Consider the following 16,594-nt stretch of genomic DNA (forward strand, 5'->3'; position numbering starts at 1 on the left):
TTCCAGTTCAGGGCTTACGTTCCTAGCGTAGCCCTGCGCATGCGCATTTGTCCTTACAGCTCAGGGCTACGCTACTAACGTAAGCCCTTATCTGTAAGGACTACTGCGCATGCGCAGGGCTATGCTACTGACGTAGCCGGCGTTAGCACTACGCTGTAAGCATAGTGTTGAGAATGCGATAAACAAAATGACCAGACATGCGCACTACGTGCCGAAGACAACTCTCAAAATATACATGACGCATGCACCTGGCGCAAAGGATGATTGGACCAGGCTAGGACGCTCACACAAGGGGCGGCAAAGAAAGTGAAAAACGTCATTGCCACACAATTTCAAAGAATGAATATTTAAGAAGTGGGCCGGCTTGACTATGGACACGGGAGGAGGGAAATGCGGACATCAACGCCGACACTGCAGGACGGGCTGACAACAACATGGCCGCAAACATTGTCAGCAGTCACGAAGCACCAAAAAACTACACTACTTCCTGCACATAGGAAGAGTAAGTATAACAGAAATAATATGCATTATTGACGCAATAAGCATATTAAAGAGTTAAACAACTTTACACAATGGGCAAATGTATTGATAAAGTCATAGCAGCGGAGTACCCCTTTAACTTACACTGCTGGACAGTGTAGGTTAACCCTTTGGGTGGTATACAATTTATACAGCTATATAGATAGCTGTATATAGTGTATACAGAAGATGAAGAAGTCCCCTTACCTCCCTCCAGTCCCGGCTGGGTCAGTGTAGCTCCACCCCTTAGTGATGACGTCTGAGGCTCTGTTCACAATGTCCGTTTTGTATAATGTGAACAGACCCAGACAGGGAGACTCCAGCTATTGCTAAACTACAACTCCCAGCATGCCCAGACAGCCAAAGGCTGTCTGGCCATGCTGGGAGTTTTAGTTTTGCACCAATTGGAGGCTCCCTGTTTGGGTAGACATTGCATTATGGGCGCTCTCATTATGGGCACTATAAAAATACAGGGAGCCCTATGCTTTGTTTTTTTTCATAAATAAATAAAAAAAACTCATAGGGTTCCTCGTATTTTTATTCACAGCCAGATACCAACCAAGCAGCAACAGCCTGACGTTACCAGGGTTGGCGAGGATCACTGTTACTGGCCCTCCCCAGTCTAAATAATGCCAGCCGGTTACCACCTAGGCCCAGGAGTGCGCCATTTTTGACACTCCGGGCCTGTTGGTACCAGCTCTTCCCGACACCCCTGTGGCGGTGGGTGCCGGGGTTATAATTGGGGGTTAGCGCTAGCGGTTTTTGGGGCTAACGCTAACCCCGGATTAGTAATGGATTCCATCTATAAGACAGCCTCCACTACTAAGCCTGAAAATTCAATAACAAAAGTTTAATTAAAAAAAAAACACTCCCCCCCTCGTTAACCATTTTATTAAAAGAAAAATATCCAGTTCATCCGCCGTAATCCATCAAATCCGCTGCAATCCTCTGCAAACACGGATCTGAAACGAAAAGAAAAAAAAACACAAAAAATTTGGTTAGGACATTTTTGTTGCTTTCCGCTGGGGAAGAGCGCCCATAATGCAATGTCTTCCCAAATAGGGAGCCTCCAATTGGTGCAAAACTACAACTCCCAGCATGCCCAGGCATGGGCATGCTGGGATTTGTAATTTAGCAACAGCTGGAGTCTACCTGTCTGGGAGGACAATGACAGAAGGGTCTGTATACATTATACAAAACGGACAGTGTGAACAGAGCCTCACACCCTTGCCAGCATGGCTCCTGTCTGTAGCTCCGCCCCCTAATGATTTCATCACTAGGGGGCGGAGCTACATGGGCCCGGCGGGGACAGCGAGTGAGGGAGGTAAGCGGACCTCGTCTCCTCAATACAATATATACAGCTATATATAGATAGTATCTGTATATACTGTATCCTGCCCAAAGGGGCTATAGGAGCAGGGAGTCCTGTCAGTATAGTGACAGGATTCCCGGCTCCTGTATAGTATACATGGGTACACTATGCACCACTGTATACTATGCAGCTGGGGGAGGTGAGTAGTGATGCTATACATCACAGGGGACAAAACTGGCTGTTTCCACACACCAGGAAAAACACCAGAAAAAACGCCAGAAAAACTGCCAAAACGCATTGGCAGTTTTCCTCCTCCCTGTCACCAAACTTTTTCAGTCTCCTGTAGAGACAATAGATTAAGGACTGAGCAGCTTAATCCAAAATACTAGAAACTTAAATAAGGCCTAGTGGGTGCATAGTGTTGGGCCTGAAAATCCAGTACACTTCCCTCTTGCGTAACCTTTCAAAGCGATCCACAGCCACCTCTGAAATTTCTTCAATAATAATGAAGGAAAATTCAGAAAAATCACTGATATGCAACTTCGTTGCGTGCCTATGGGCAATATGTTGTTAAAATCTGTGTTTGACATTAAATCTGTACTTATTGACCCCAAAAATACTTAACTGCCCTCCCCACATATTGGAGATGACACATTCACTCCATCAAATATAACACAAAGGATGATGCACAATTAACTGAAACTCATATGCTGAATTCTTCCTTTGTGAACTGACTGGAGAAGGACTTGGCTCCATTTACCATATTAGCACAGCATTTGCAATAGCGTTGATTGCATCTATAAGAACCCAGATTTGTCTTCCTTGTAGTATCCTTATTTCTGTCCACTTGAGTCGGTTCCTGCGCTCGCTTCAAAGTCACTTAACAATTCAGGGCATACATGCATGCCCTTGGGCCTTAAGTACCAGGACACAAGGGCGTACCCTTACGCCCTATGGGGGAGATTTATCAAATCCTGTCCAGAGGAAAAATTGCTGAGTTGCCCATAGCAACCAATCAGCTTACTACTTTTATTATTGAAAGGCCTTTTCAAAAATTATCTCATTGGCTGGTATGGGCAACTCAGTAACTTTTTCTCTGGACTGGTTTTAATAAATCTCCCCCATATATGTCCTTAACAGGTTAAGGGTATATTCACATGTGTGGATTTGTTGTGGTTTTGCTGAATGTTTCGACTTCACTATTTGGCTAGGGAGTAAATCAGCAGCAAATCTGTATGTGTGAACATAACCTAAAATGATTTGTGCTTGTTGCATACTTAGTATGGTGTTTTTTCTCTTTCTCTTCTGTAGACATTCGGTTGGTGATACCAAAGTCCCATTTTGCTTACAGTCATGCGTCAAGCCTCTGAAGTATGCAATTTCCGTTAATGATCTTAGCACAGAGTATGTGCATAGATATGTCGGAAAGGAACCTAGTGGCTTAAGGTTCAATAAGCTGTTTTTGAATGAAGATGGTAAGTTATTTTATCTGAGAAAATATTTACTTTTTCAGAGAATATTTGTGATTAACTGTGTTTTTATTGTTTTTGCTAGAAAATCACCAATGATCTAGTTACTTTGATTTAGTGGTGTATTTTTATTTCAATATACTGTAAATACTGACATATTTCAAGGCGTTAAACCCATCTTTGTCAAGTCATTACATGTATAGTTAAGCTCACATATTATATACATATCTAGGTGACCGTTTAAATTTTGAAAAACTGCGCAAAATCGTTTCTGAGCAGGAGGAGGGAATGACGTCACCGGAGACACTCCCGTCTTCCTACTCTTTACTCAGAACAAGTAGAAGTATAACTAAAAGGGATGGCCATATAATGGCAAGCTCTTTAGATGAGGGGTAAAGAGCTTGGCTACATACAGGGCCGGACTGGGAATAAAAACCAGCCCTGGCGATAATTGCGTACCAGCCCCACAGCATTGTGTCATTGGCAACGGCTTCAGTGTGCAGGCGTAGCGCTTTATGTGCTGTTAGATATATAGTGTGTGTGTATATATATATATATATATATATATATATATGTGTGTGTGTGTGTATAGATACACATATATATACATACAGTCGTGCCCGTAAATGTTGGCACCCCTGAAATTTTTCTCGAAAATGAAGTATTTCTCACAGAAAAGGATTGCAGTAACACTTTTTTTGCTATGCACATGTTTATTCCCTTTTGTGTGTATTGGAGCTCAACCCAAATAGGGAGGCAAAAAAGCAAATTGGACATGATGTCACACCAAACTCCAAAAATGGGCTGGACAAAATTTTGGGCACCCTTAACTTAACCTGTTAAGGGCGTAGGGCGTACCTGTACGTCCTGAGTCCGCTCCAGTTCTATAACGCGGGGCCATGGCGTGGCCTTGCGTCATAGCGGGTCAGGCCGGGAGCCGTGGCTAATAGCGCGCGGCATTGATCGCGCACTATTAACACTTTAGACGCGGCGTTCAAAGTTGAATGCCGAGTCTAAAGTGAAACCATGCCGGTTAGCTCAGGGAGCTGTTCGGGATTGCCGCGGCGAAATCTCGGCATCCCGAACAGCTTACAGGACGGCCGGAGGATCCCTACCTGCCTCCTCGCTGTGAGATCCAGGCATGAGCAGTCAAGCGGCAGAATCATCGATCAGTGGTTTCTTATGAGAAACCACTGATCAATGTAAAAGATCAGTGTGTGCAGTGTTATAGGTCCCTATGGGAGCTATAACACTGCAAAAAAAAAGTGAAAAAAAAAGTGAATAAAGATCATTGAACTTCATTCATGTGACAGTCGTCGATTAGGACTATGTGCAATAAGAAGAATACATCATGCAGATAAATTATTTGGCACTGTGACATTTATAAGGACCATGTGCAATAAGAATTATACACTAATACTGAAAACATTGAAAGTGTGACATCTACCAGAAAAACGCTATGGTCTGTACACCGTACAATATATCATCTGATTTGTCTTAGGCAATATACATGTGCTACACTATGGCTGAAACCCTATAGAAACAGTTCTGCAATATCTATTGTTAAGGCTGCAATGTTGGTTGCTATATGACTTCTATGTGGATTTTATACATACATCACACTTGGAGTCAAGATACCACTAATATGAAGGATACAGAGAGTTGTGACATAAACCTGAGTACATTTTTCATGGCAATTTATACTGCTGGTATATGCTCTGTATGTGGACACTATGATGGCAGCATAGAACAATGTATGTCTGTATTGAATTTTTTTCACAATATTTTTTTGGAGCTTTTATCAAGACAAGAATAAATGTTATGCTTTAGATCTCATCTTCTATCAGTGCGATATATAAAATATATATCAGATTACTTATAATATCTATGCGTAAATTCGCAAATCAGTGCCGTATATAATAACACTATATACCTCTTCAGTGAGGATATGGCAACATTTCTGTCTGGCAAAATTGACAATAACAAATGGCTAGAAGACTCAAAAAAGGTGTTCTCTGAAAAAGAGAGAGTATTTAATATGCAAACTGCATCAGCTAAATCAGGTTTTAAAGCATTAACCAAACTGTACAAAGTTCATGCCAGAACTTGGTGGGAAATACATAGCTTGTAAAATTACTTACCGCATGGAATAGTACAGGCTTAGTAGCGTATCTTAAGGAGAGAAAGGATGCACAATTCAAATGGGATATAGTGGATTTTAAGGAGAATCGTGAATACGAGACCATCAAAAGAACTACAACAACACTGAGAGACTGATAATTAGCAGGACATAGTGAGATGTAAAAGAGAACACAGTGCAGGTTATAAGAGAATACAGTAGAGCACAGGTTATAAGAAATTTTGATAATGAGATAAGAAACTCAAATCCACATTAAGTCCCCTGTTTTTCGAGTCAAAAAACAGTATTGTCAGGATTCGGCAGGCTGGAGGTGGATCCTCTGTGTCAGAGAGGGATTGGCGTGGACCATGCCGGCGGACCGGTTCTAAGTTGCTACTGGTATTCACCAGAGCCCGCCGCAAAGCGGGATGGTCTTGCAGCGGCGGTAGCAACCAGGTCGTATCCACCGGCAAAGGCTCAACCTCTCTGACTGCTGAGATAGGCGCGGTACAAGGGATTAGACAAGAGCAAGGTCGGACGTAGCAGAAGGTCAGGGCAGGCAGCAAGGATCGTAGTCAGGGGCAACGGCAAGAGGTCTGGAACACTGGCTTGGGACATACAAAGAACGCTTTCACTGGCACAATGGCAACAAGATCCGGCCAGGAAGGGAAGGGGAAGTGAGGTTAAATAGGGAAGTGCACAGGTGAACACAGTAATTAGAACCAGGCGCCAATCAGCGGCGCACCGGCCCTTTAAATTGCAGAGAGCCGGCGCGCGCCCTAGGGAGCGGGGTCTCGCGCGCCGGGACAGAACAGACTGGGAACAAGTCTGGTAAGCGGGCCGGGATGCGAACTGCGAGCCGGCGCGTCCCGCATCGCGGATCGCATCCCGGCTAGGGGCATTATCGCAGCGCTCACGGTCAGCTGGTCTGACCGGGGCGCTGCGAACAAGCAGACGCTGCAAGCGCTCTGGGGAGGAGAGGGGACCCGGAGCGCTCGGCGTAACAGTACCCCCCCCCCCCCTAGGTCTCCCCCTCTTTTTGGAACCTGAAAATTTGTGAATGAGGTCCTTGTCGAGAATGTTATCCTCGGGTTCCCACGACCTCTCCTCAGGACCACAATTCTCCCAATCTACGAGAATTTTTTTTTTTACCTCTGACCGTCTTAGACGCGAGAATTTCTTTAACCGAGAAGACATCTGAGGACCCGGAGACAGGAGTAGGAGCGACAACCTTGGGAGAGAAGTGGTTAAGGATAAGAGGTTTAAGGAGAGAAACATGAAAAGCTTTAGGAATACGGAGAGAAGGAGGAAGAAGGAGTTTGTAGGAGACAGGATTGATTTGGCACTTGATTTTAAAGGGTCCAAAATAAAGTGGTCCCAGTTTATAACTGGGGACACGGAAGCGGATATATTTGGCGGAGAGCCACATTTTGTCTCCAGGAGGAGTTCTTCTCTTTTTGTTGGCATGCTTCTTCATCCGGGATGAGGCCTGTAGGAGGGATTTTTGAATCTCTTTCCAGATGATGGAGAAATCCCGGGTAACTTCGTCAACAGCAGGCAAACCAGAAGGCGTGGGAGTGGGGAGGGGGGGGGGGGGAAGAGGGTGACGGCCGTACACCACAAAGAACGGGGATTTAGCGGAGGATTCAGAGTCTTTGAAATTGTACGAGAATTCAGCCCAGGGTAGAAGATCGGCCCAATCATCCTGGCGGGAGGAAACAAAATGTTGCAAATAGTCACCAAGAACCTGGTTAACTCTCTCTACTTGTCCATTGGATTGGGGATGATAGGAAGACGAGAAATTTAATTTAATTTTTAGTTGGTTACAGAGAGCTCTCCAGAATTTCGACACAAATTGAACGCCTCTATCCGAGACGATATGCGTGGGAAGCCTGTGAAGGTGAAAAATATGCATAAAAAATTGTTTCGCCAACTGTGGTGCGGAGGGAAGGCCTGGAAGTGGAATAAAATGTGCCATCTTGGAAAAACGATCAACGACCACCCAAATGACTGTGTTGCCATGGGATAAAGGCAGATCCGTTATAAAGTCCATGGCAATCTGAGACCATGGTAGCTCAGGGACAAGCAGAGGATGAAGGAGGCCGGCAGGCTTCTGGCGAGGAGTCTTGTCCCGGGCACAGACTGTACAAGCCCGAACAAAATCAGCAACATCCGCTTCCAGGGTAGGCCACCAATAAAATCGAGAGATGAGTTGGATGGACTTCTTGACGCCAGCATGGCCGGCGAGTTGTGAGGAGTGTCCCCACCTGAGGATCTTGAGGCATTGGCGTGGAGGGACGAAAGTCTTTCCAGGAGGTGTTTGTCTGATGGAAGCTGGGGAAGAGGAGATCAGACATTCAGGAGGAACAATGTGTTGCAGGGGGGCTTCCGTCTCGGAGGCATCAGAGGAATGAGAGAGGGCAGCAGCCCTGATGTTTTTATCAGCAGGGCGAAAATGAATCTCAAAATTAAAACGGGCAAAAAACAACGACCACCTAGCCTGGCATGGGTTCAGCCGTTGGGCCGACTGAAGATAAGAGAGATTCTTGTGATCAGTGTAGATGATAATTGGGTATTTGGAACCCTCCAGCAGGTGCCTCCATTCCTCAAGGGCTAGTTTTATGGCCAGCAGTTCTCGATCACCAATGGAGTAATTTTTCTCCGCCGGGGAGAAGGTCTTAGAAAAGAAACCACAGGTAATATTATGTCCAGAAGAGTCTATTTGTAGGAGTACAGCTCCGGCTCCCACCAAGGAGGCGTCTACCTCCAGTAAGAAGGGTTTAGATGGATCAGGTCTGGAGAGTACAGGAGCAGAAGAAAAGGCAGTTCTGAGACGGTTGAATGCCTCGTCCGTTTGGGGAGGCCAGGACTTAGGGTTGGCGTTTTTCTTGGTTAGGGCAACAATTGGAGCCACAATGGTGGAAAAATGTGGAATAAATTGTCAGTAGTAATTGGCAAACCCTAAGAAGCGTTGGATAGCTCGGAGTCCGGAGGGGCGTGGCCAATCTAACACGGCTGACAGTTTGTCTGGGTCCATTTGAAGTCCCTGGCCAGAGACTAAATATTCTAGGAAGGGAAGAGATTGGCATTCAAAGAGACATTTCTCCATCTTGGCATATAATTGATTGTCACGGAGTCTCTGGAGCACAAGACGGACATGACGGCGGTGTTCTTCGAGGTTAGAAGAGAAAATCAAAATGTTGTCCAAGTAAACCACAACACAAGTATATACAGATCACGGAAAATTTCATTCACAAAGTCCTGGAAGACAGCAGGGGCGTTGAAGATGGGCATAACCAGATATTCCAAAGGGCATAACCAGATATTCAAAGTGTCCATCTCTGGTATTAAATGCGGTCTTCCACTCATCCCCTTCCCTGATGCGGATGAGATTATATGCACCTCTTAAATCCAATTTGGTGAAGATATTAGCGCCACATAGGCGGTCAAAGAGTTCTGAGATAAGAGGTAGGGGATAGCGGTTTTTTATAGTGATCTTATTAAGACCGCGGTAATCGATGCATGGCCGTAAGGAACCGTCTTTTTTGGAGACAAAGAAGAACCCTGCTCCGGCAGGGGAGGCGGACTTGTGGATGAATCCCCTTTTTAAATTTTCTTGGATGTAATCCGACATGGCTTGTGTCTCCGGAGCTGACATAGGGTAGATCCTGCCCCGGGGTGGAGTAGTACCAGGAAGGAGATCAATAGGGCAATCATAATCATCAGGAGACCTGGTATAGGAGGAGCCACAGGGGTTTGACTGGCGGGAGTGGGGGCAGACGTTAGGCATTTTTTTGTGGCAAGAAGCACCCCAGTTCTTGATTTCCCCAGTGGTCCAGTCAAGGGTAGGGGAATGGCGTTGGAGCCAAGGCAGTCCGAGAAGAATTTCAGAAGTGCAATTAGAGAGGACCAGAAATTAAATGTTTTCGTGATGAGGTCCAATGCACATTAACAGGGGTTCTGTGCGGTAGCGCACAGTACAGTCCAATCTTTCTCCATTAACAGAAGCAATGTAGAGAGGTCTGGTGAGACTGGTCACTGGGATGTTGAACCTGTTAACGAAAGAGGCCAAAATAAAATTTCCTGCAGATCCAGAATCCAAGAAGGCCACAGCTGAGAAGGAGGAGTTAGAAGAAGAAATCCGCACAGGCACAGTAAGACGTGGAGAAGCAGAGTTCACACCTAGAGCTGTCTCACCTTTGTGCGGAGTCGGAGTGCGTCTTTCCTGACGTGGAGGACGGATAGGACAATCCTTCAGGAAGTGTTCGGTACTGGCACAGTACATGCATAGGTTCTCATTGCGGCGTGTCCTCTCTTGTGGTGTCAGGCGAGACCTGTCTACTTGCATAGCCTCCACGGCAGAAGGCACAGGAACAGATTGCAGCGGACCAGAGAAGAGAGGAGCCGGGGAGAGAAACCGCCTAGTGCAAACAAAGTCCATATCCTGACGGAGCTCCTGGCGTCTTTCGGAAAAGCGCATGTCAATGCGGGTGGCCAAATGAATAAGTTCATGCAGGTTGGCAGGAATTTCTCGTGCGGCCAGCACATCTTTGATGTTACTGGATAGGCCTTTTTTGAAGGTCGCGCAGAGGGCCTTGTTATTCCAAGATAATTCGGAGGCGAGGATATGGAATTGGATGGCGTACTTGCCTACGGAAGAATTACCCTGGACCAGGTTCAGCAAGGCAGTATCGGCAGAAGAAGCTCGGGCTGGTTCCTCGAAGACACTACGAAGCTCAGCGAAGAAGGACTGTACAGTGGCAGTGTAAGGATCATTGCGGTCCCAGAGCGGTGTGGCCCATGACAGGGCCTTCCCAGACAGGAGACTGACCACGAAAGCCACCTTCGACCGTTCAGTTGGAAATTGGTCCGACATCATCTCCAAATGCAGGGAACATGGCGAGAGAAAACCACGGCAAAGTCTAGAGTCCCCATCGAATTTGTCCGGCAAAGATAAGCGGAGGCTGGAAGCGGCCACTCGCTGCGGAGGAGGTGCAGGACCTGGCGGAGGAGATGGTTGCTGTAGCTGTGGTAGAAGCTGTTGTAGCATAAGTCAGTTGAGACAGCTGATGGCCTTGTTGCGCTGTTGCGACTGCTGGGCGACCACCGTGGTAAGGTCAGCGACAACTGGTAGCAGGACCTCAGCGGGATCCATGGCCGGATCTACTGTCAGGATTCGGCAGGCTGGAGGTGGATCCTCTGTGTCAGAGAGGGATTGGCGCGGACCGTGCCGGCGGACCGGTTCTAAGTTGCTACTGGTATTCACCAGAGCCCGCCGCAAAGCTGGATGGTCTTGCAGCTACGGTAGCAACCAGGTCGTATCCACCGGCAATGGCTCAACCTCTCTGACTGCTGAAATACGCGCGGTACAAGGGATTAGGCAAGACCAAGGTCGGACGTAGCAGAAGGTCAGGGCAGGCAGCAAGGATCGTAGTCAGGGGCAACGGCAAGAGGTCTGGAACACTGGCTTGGGATACACAAGGAACGCTTTCACTGGCACAATGGCAACAAGATCCGGCAAGGAAGGGAAGGGGAAGTGAGGTTATATAGGGAAGTGCACAGGTGAAGACAGTAATTAGAACCAGGCGCCAATCAGCGACGCACCGGCCCTTTAAATCGCAGAGAGCCGGCGCGCGCGCGTCCTAGGGAGCGGGGCCGCGCGCGCCGGGACAGAACAGACGGGGAGCGAGTCTGGTAAACGGTCCGGGATGTGAACCGCGAGCGGGCGCGTCCCGCATCGCGGATTGCATCCCGGCTAGGGGCATTACAGCAGCGCTCACGGTCAGCTGGTCTGACCGGGGCGCTGCGAACAAGCAGACGCTGCGAGCTCTCCGGGGAGGAGCGGGGACCCGGAGCGCTCGGCGTAACAAGTATCCTTTTGGCTTCAAATGTCTTTCTCTCTTGTGTGTTTTTGAAGTTCCCTCTCAGTATCTTGATTGTAAGGTCATGTATGGAGTGCCCTGATTGGGTAAAATGATGTCCAACTGGGGTGAATACTGCACCCCAGCATGTGTCATTCAGGAGTCACCCCCTCACACATAGAATTCATCCCCAGTATGATATTTATTCCCCTGCAGTCTGTCTCCTTCACACACAGAAATCATCCCTGTGCAGTGCAGTCTGTCCTCCTTCACACATAGCAGTCATTATGGAGGTGAGGAGCTGTGTACGGACATCCACTCTTCCCTCCCCCCCCCCCCGCTCTGTGTTTTCCCCGTGCAAACTTGCAACCTCCCCGTGGTAGATTAGGTCCTGTGGAGACAGAGCAGGGGGAGGGGAGGGAGCTGTGTGTGGGGGAGGGGAGGAGCTGTGTACTGAGTTGTGTACGTCCTCGCTCTCCCCCTGCTTCTTGTGTAATGTAGAGCGGGGGGTGTGAAGTGAGATTTCCGAACCCAAGGGGCGTGGCTTAAGGGGGTACTCAGTTGAAAACCTTTTTTCTTTTAAACCAACTGGTGGCAGAAAGTTAAACATATTTGTAAATTAGAGCAAGTAGAAAGAGTATAAGTCCGGCACTGGTTTGCAGGTGAAGGCAATATACTGGGTAATGTGGTATCCGCTATATCAGGCATAGGTAGAGACTAGACAGTGTGTGCTATGTCGGGGTGCTGGTTTAGGAAAGCACATATCGCTTGACACAATCGGAACAATGTAGAAAAAGACCGCACTCACCTGATCAACGTGCACAGGTTTCTTTATTCCGTTGAACATAAACGTAGAACACAGAAGGGCTAGTGGTCTGCAGGGACGCCGGGGAACAGGAGGTGTAGTTACAGCTGTTTCACGGGAACACAGCCCGCTTCGTCAGACTACGCCCTCTGATGACGCGTCGCAGGTTATATACACACCCACGGTTACGTCAGCAGAGGAGCGTTGCACACAGGTAAGTGATTTAAAACCTTAGAAAAGTTGAAAAACCTTTAAAATCAACAACCCTCTACAAGAATCTATGACATATATGAACTTCTATTTATAGAAATACACTAAAATCTAGCTTGTCGTTGAGTCCACGATTACCTTGGGCATCCGTGCGCAGGATGAACTCCGCCTCCGTGCGCAGTAGTAGCTTTTTCCTATCAATCCCTTCTTTGGGCATTATTCTCTTTATCCCAAAGAATTTTAATGTAGCCGGGTAATTATTATGAGTAGTTTTAAGATGTTCCAGGACCCGAGGACGAACTGAATAGAGATGTTCTCTAAATCTGATGTTTAGCGATCTTGAGGTGCTGCCTATATAGTAGCGGCCACAGTCGCAAAACATACAGTAAATGATAAGATTCATTTTACAATTGATAAATTCCCTCACTTTAATTTGTATGCCTCCAATAGTGAAGATTTTACCTACTTTGAGTTTAGGGCACCATTTGCAGTTCCCGCAGCGGAAATTTCCGCATATTGTGGGGCTGCTTAGCCAGCTCATGTTTTCCTTACTGGAGTATTTGCTACTGGTTAAGATGTCACCTAAATGTGTTACTCTCTTGTAGGAGATGAGGGGTTTATTGTCAAATTGTTCAGATAGAATAGGGTCACTCTGGATTAAGTACCAATGTTTATGAATACTTTGCTTTATCTTCTCAGCCATCGGGCTGTGTGTGAATGTAAAGCAACATCTTCTATTATTGTTTTTTAATTTGTGCTGTTTTTGTTTTAGAGTTTTTTGAACCACTATTTTGTAGAAGGAAATTTCTGTTGTGTCTGTTGGCCCTATAGTAAGCTGTCTGTAGGATCAGAGGTGGATAACCTCTTTCTAGCAGTCGTGCGGTGAGTTCTTTAGCTTGCTTTTCAAAGCTACTCTGGGTATCATTTATTCTTCGCAAGCAAAGAAATTGCCCATAGGGGATAGCGGTTTTGACGTGGCTCGGGTGGTAACTCCTATAGTGTAGGAGGGAATTACCCGCCGTCGGTTTCCGGTAGCCCTCTGTGCGCAATTTGTTCTCACTTATTCTTACCAGGACGTTTAGGAACCCTATTTCTTCTTTGCTAGACTTGCTAGTAAAGCTGAGACACATATTGTTGTTAGTGTTAAGCCATGTGATAAAATTTGTGAACTCTGTTCCAGTACCCGTCCAGGTTATTAGGACGTCGTCCACAAATCTCACATAACTGGCGATCAATTTTCTGAAAGGGTTAATTTCTGAGAAGATCCATCTTTTTTTCCAAAAAAGCTACATAAATATTTGCCAGGGTACATGCCACCGGTGTGCCCATGGCAACACCGCTTTTTTGTATGTACCATGTGTTATTAAATCGGGTGAGTGCGGTCTTTTTCTACATTGTTCCGATTGTGTCAAGCGATATGTGCTTTCCTAAACCAGCACCCCGACATAGCACACACCGTCTAGTCTCTACCTATGCCTGATATAGGGGATACCACATTACCCAGTATATTGCCTTCACCTGCATAGCAGTGCCGGACTTATACTCTTTCTACTTGCTCTAGTGTATCTTGGAATTGCTTTCCACTTAAAGTCCAGAGCACGCCGCACCAAACAAGGCGATCCTTCTCAAGGAACTGTATACTACATACTGCATCAGTATCCTGATCCGAGATGGAAATGGATACCGCATCAGGCTCCCCAGAGACAAGTATGAACACAGACTAAGCAATTAAGGCAGGTCGGCAGGACGCGGGAGCATTTTTCACCCTCTGCAACGACTTGGACTCATTACAGTTCACAAGTACTAAAAACTTGGAACATAAAATCAGTCAACTAGCTGAAAAAGAAATGAAACTCTTTTGGACTATCAATTCTCTAAAGTCTTATAAAGATTGCAAAAGGGTCCCCAGAGGTCTTGGAAATTATTAGGAACCCTCCCAATACCTTGATGATGCCGAATTTATACATAAATGGGAGCAACTTCACCTGGAATACTCCATGAGCATGTTAATCACCATCCTAGAAAGGAATGAAAAGGAATATGTCTATGTGTCTGAAGCCCTTGGTAAAGCCAAGGCAGAGTTGAAGACCCGTCTATCAGAACCGCAAAGGCAAGCTTTTCTAAAGTGACTAAACACCAAACTCTTAAATCTCCAAAGCACCCTTAAAGAAGAAAAAAGAGATAAATATTTGAGAGATAAACAAAAAGTGGGAAAATATTTGTAAAGAGATCGAACATCCTGAAAGGAAAAAAACCACGTACTTACACCAACAAAGGCAACAACAATAAAAAATACTGCAAGAAAAAGGAACGCACAACTTCTGATTTCATGACCACAGACTCAGATTCTAGTGACCCAGAAATAGTAACCCCAGGCAACCCAGCCAGTACAATTACAAAGGGGCACCCTTTAGAGCAAAGACAAGAAGAGGAGGAATAAAGAATAGGAAAAGGGGGAGCCGAAAAAAGAAAAAAAGTAACTTGGAGACAATAAAGGACCCTCAAGAGGTCACTACCACCGGACTCTCTACTTACACGGACACTACTTCCCTCGAAACCCTCTCCAACTACACCCCCTGGAGTAGCCAAACCACCCCTAATCTTGCTACTATAGTAAACCTCACGGACTTGACCCTGAATGATGATGTTACATCCTTATTACAAAAAGGCCTAAATTATTGTCCAACTAATGATTTTGATTTAGTGTCTTTTGAGGTAGATTTATTTAAAAGTATGCGTAAACTAAATCTCAAAAGAGTGTTTGCTAGTAAAGCTAATAACACTTCTAAGAAAGAGGGAGATACTCCGATACAAATAAGCCCCTTGGGGTTTTGCCCTCTTATTAACCCTAGCACCTCTGAAAATGAATGTTTGTTGGCCTTGACTGAATTGTTGGAGGTCAATGATGGTACTATAGGAGAAACCCCCATAGGCGAAGCTATGACTAGCAATTCGTTGGAACATGGCTTTTTCTCTGGTGGGATAAAATCAACCTACAACCCCCCCATAGCACCAGGCAATAACCTAGATATTTTTCAACAAAAAGTCATGGAGGACATAAAAGCACTCATGTACCCACAAGACAGCCCTCACCTTACCTTAAAAGAAAAGGAAGCATTAAAATGGCTCAAAATACAAAAGGGTATCATTATAAAAAGATCTGACAAAGGGGGGAATATTGTGTTGATGAGAGAAAGCTACTATTTATCCAAAGCCAATCGCCAATTGTCTAACAGAAACAACTATGAGGTTCTAGAAATTAACCCTATACCTAAGCTCTCCTCACGCCTGCAGTTCTTCTTACGAAGGGCTGTAGAGATGGGGACAGTCTCAAATTCCATTGCTATAAAATTGTTCCCGACTACACCAACATATCCAGGGTGGTATTTTCTGCCGAAGATACACAAAACATTGGAGACCCCACCCGGGAGACATATTGTCTCCGGGGTGGGGTCTCTAATGGAACCCCTTTCAAAATACATTGATTGGGTCTTACACCCCATTTTGAAAGATATTCCACATATGGTCAAGGACACCAACCATTTTCTCGAAACTGTGAAGGACATACAATGGCAGCCCAACTATTTGCTGGGAGCCATCGATATCGAAAGTTTGTACACAAACATCGACCAGAATATAGCAATCCAGTGCGTGAGGGAATTGTTGTTGTCCTCGGACAAATGTGATTCTTACATCACATTTATTTGTGAAGCTTTACATCTCATTCTCACCAACAATGTGTTTCAATTTAATAACACATGATACACACAAAAAAGCGGTGTTGCCATGGGCACACCGGTGGCATGTACCCTGGCAAATATTTATGTAGCTTTTTTGGAAAAAAAGATGGATCTTCTCAGAAATTAACCCTTTCAGAAAATTGATCGCCAGTTATGTGAGATTTGTGGACGACGTCATAATAACCTGGACTGGTACTGGAACAGAGTTCACAAATTTTATCACTTGGCTTAACACTAACAACAATATGTGTCTCAGCTTTACTAGCAAGTCTAGCAAAGAAGAAATAGAGTTCCTAGACGTCCTGGTAAGGATAAGTGAGAACAAATTGGGCACAGAAGGCTACCGACGGCGGGTAATTCCCTCCTACACTATAGGAGTTACCACCCGAGCCACGTCAAAACCGCTATCCCCTATGGGCAATTTCTTCACTTGCGAAGAATAAATGATACCCAGAGTAGCTTTGAAAAGCAAGCTAAAGAACTCACCACACGACTGCTAGAAAGAGGTTATCCACCTCTTATCCTACAGACAGCTTACAATAGGGCCAACAGACAAAAC

The 16,594-nt window shown here is 45.7% G+C and overlaps 1 protein-coding gene across 3 annotated transcripts in view; it reads left to right on the forward strand.

The window, feature by feature from the left end:
* Positions 1 to 16,594, forward strand: part of LOC130284872 (glutaminase kidney isoform, mitochondrial-like) — a 1,293,621-nt gene that overhangs the window by 439,907 nt on the left and 837,120 nt on the right. For all 3 annotated transcript variants that reach the window (XM_056535756.1, XM_056535754.1, XM_056535755.1), the window contains exon 6: positions 3,143 to 3,306. In XM_056535756.1, coding sequence (XP_056391731.1) covers positions 3,143 to 3,306 — 164 coding nt within the window. The remainder of the gene's footprint in view (positions 1 to 3,142; positions 3,307 to 16,594) is intronic.

The sequence above is a fragment of the Hyla sarda genome, chromosome 8 (genome assembly GCF_029499605.1).
Source record: "Hyla sarda isolate aHylSar1 chromosome 8, aHylSar1.hap1, whole genome shotgun sequence".
NCBI classification, from domain to species: domain Eukaryota; kingdom Metazoa; phylum Chordata; class Amphibia; order Anura; family Hylidae; genus Hyla; species Hyla sarda.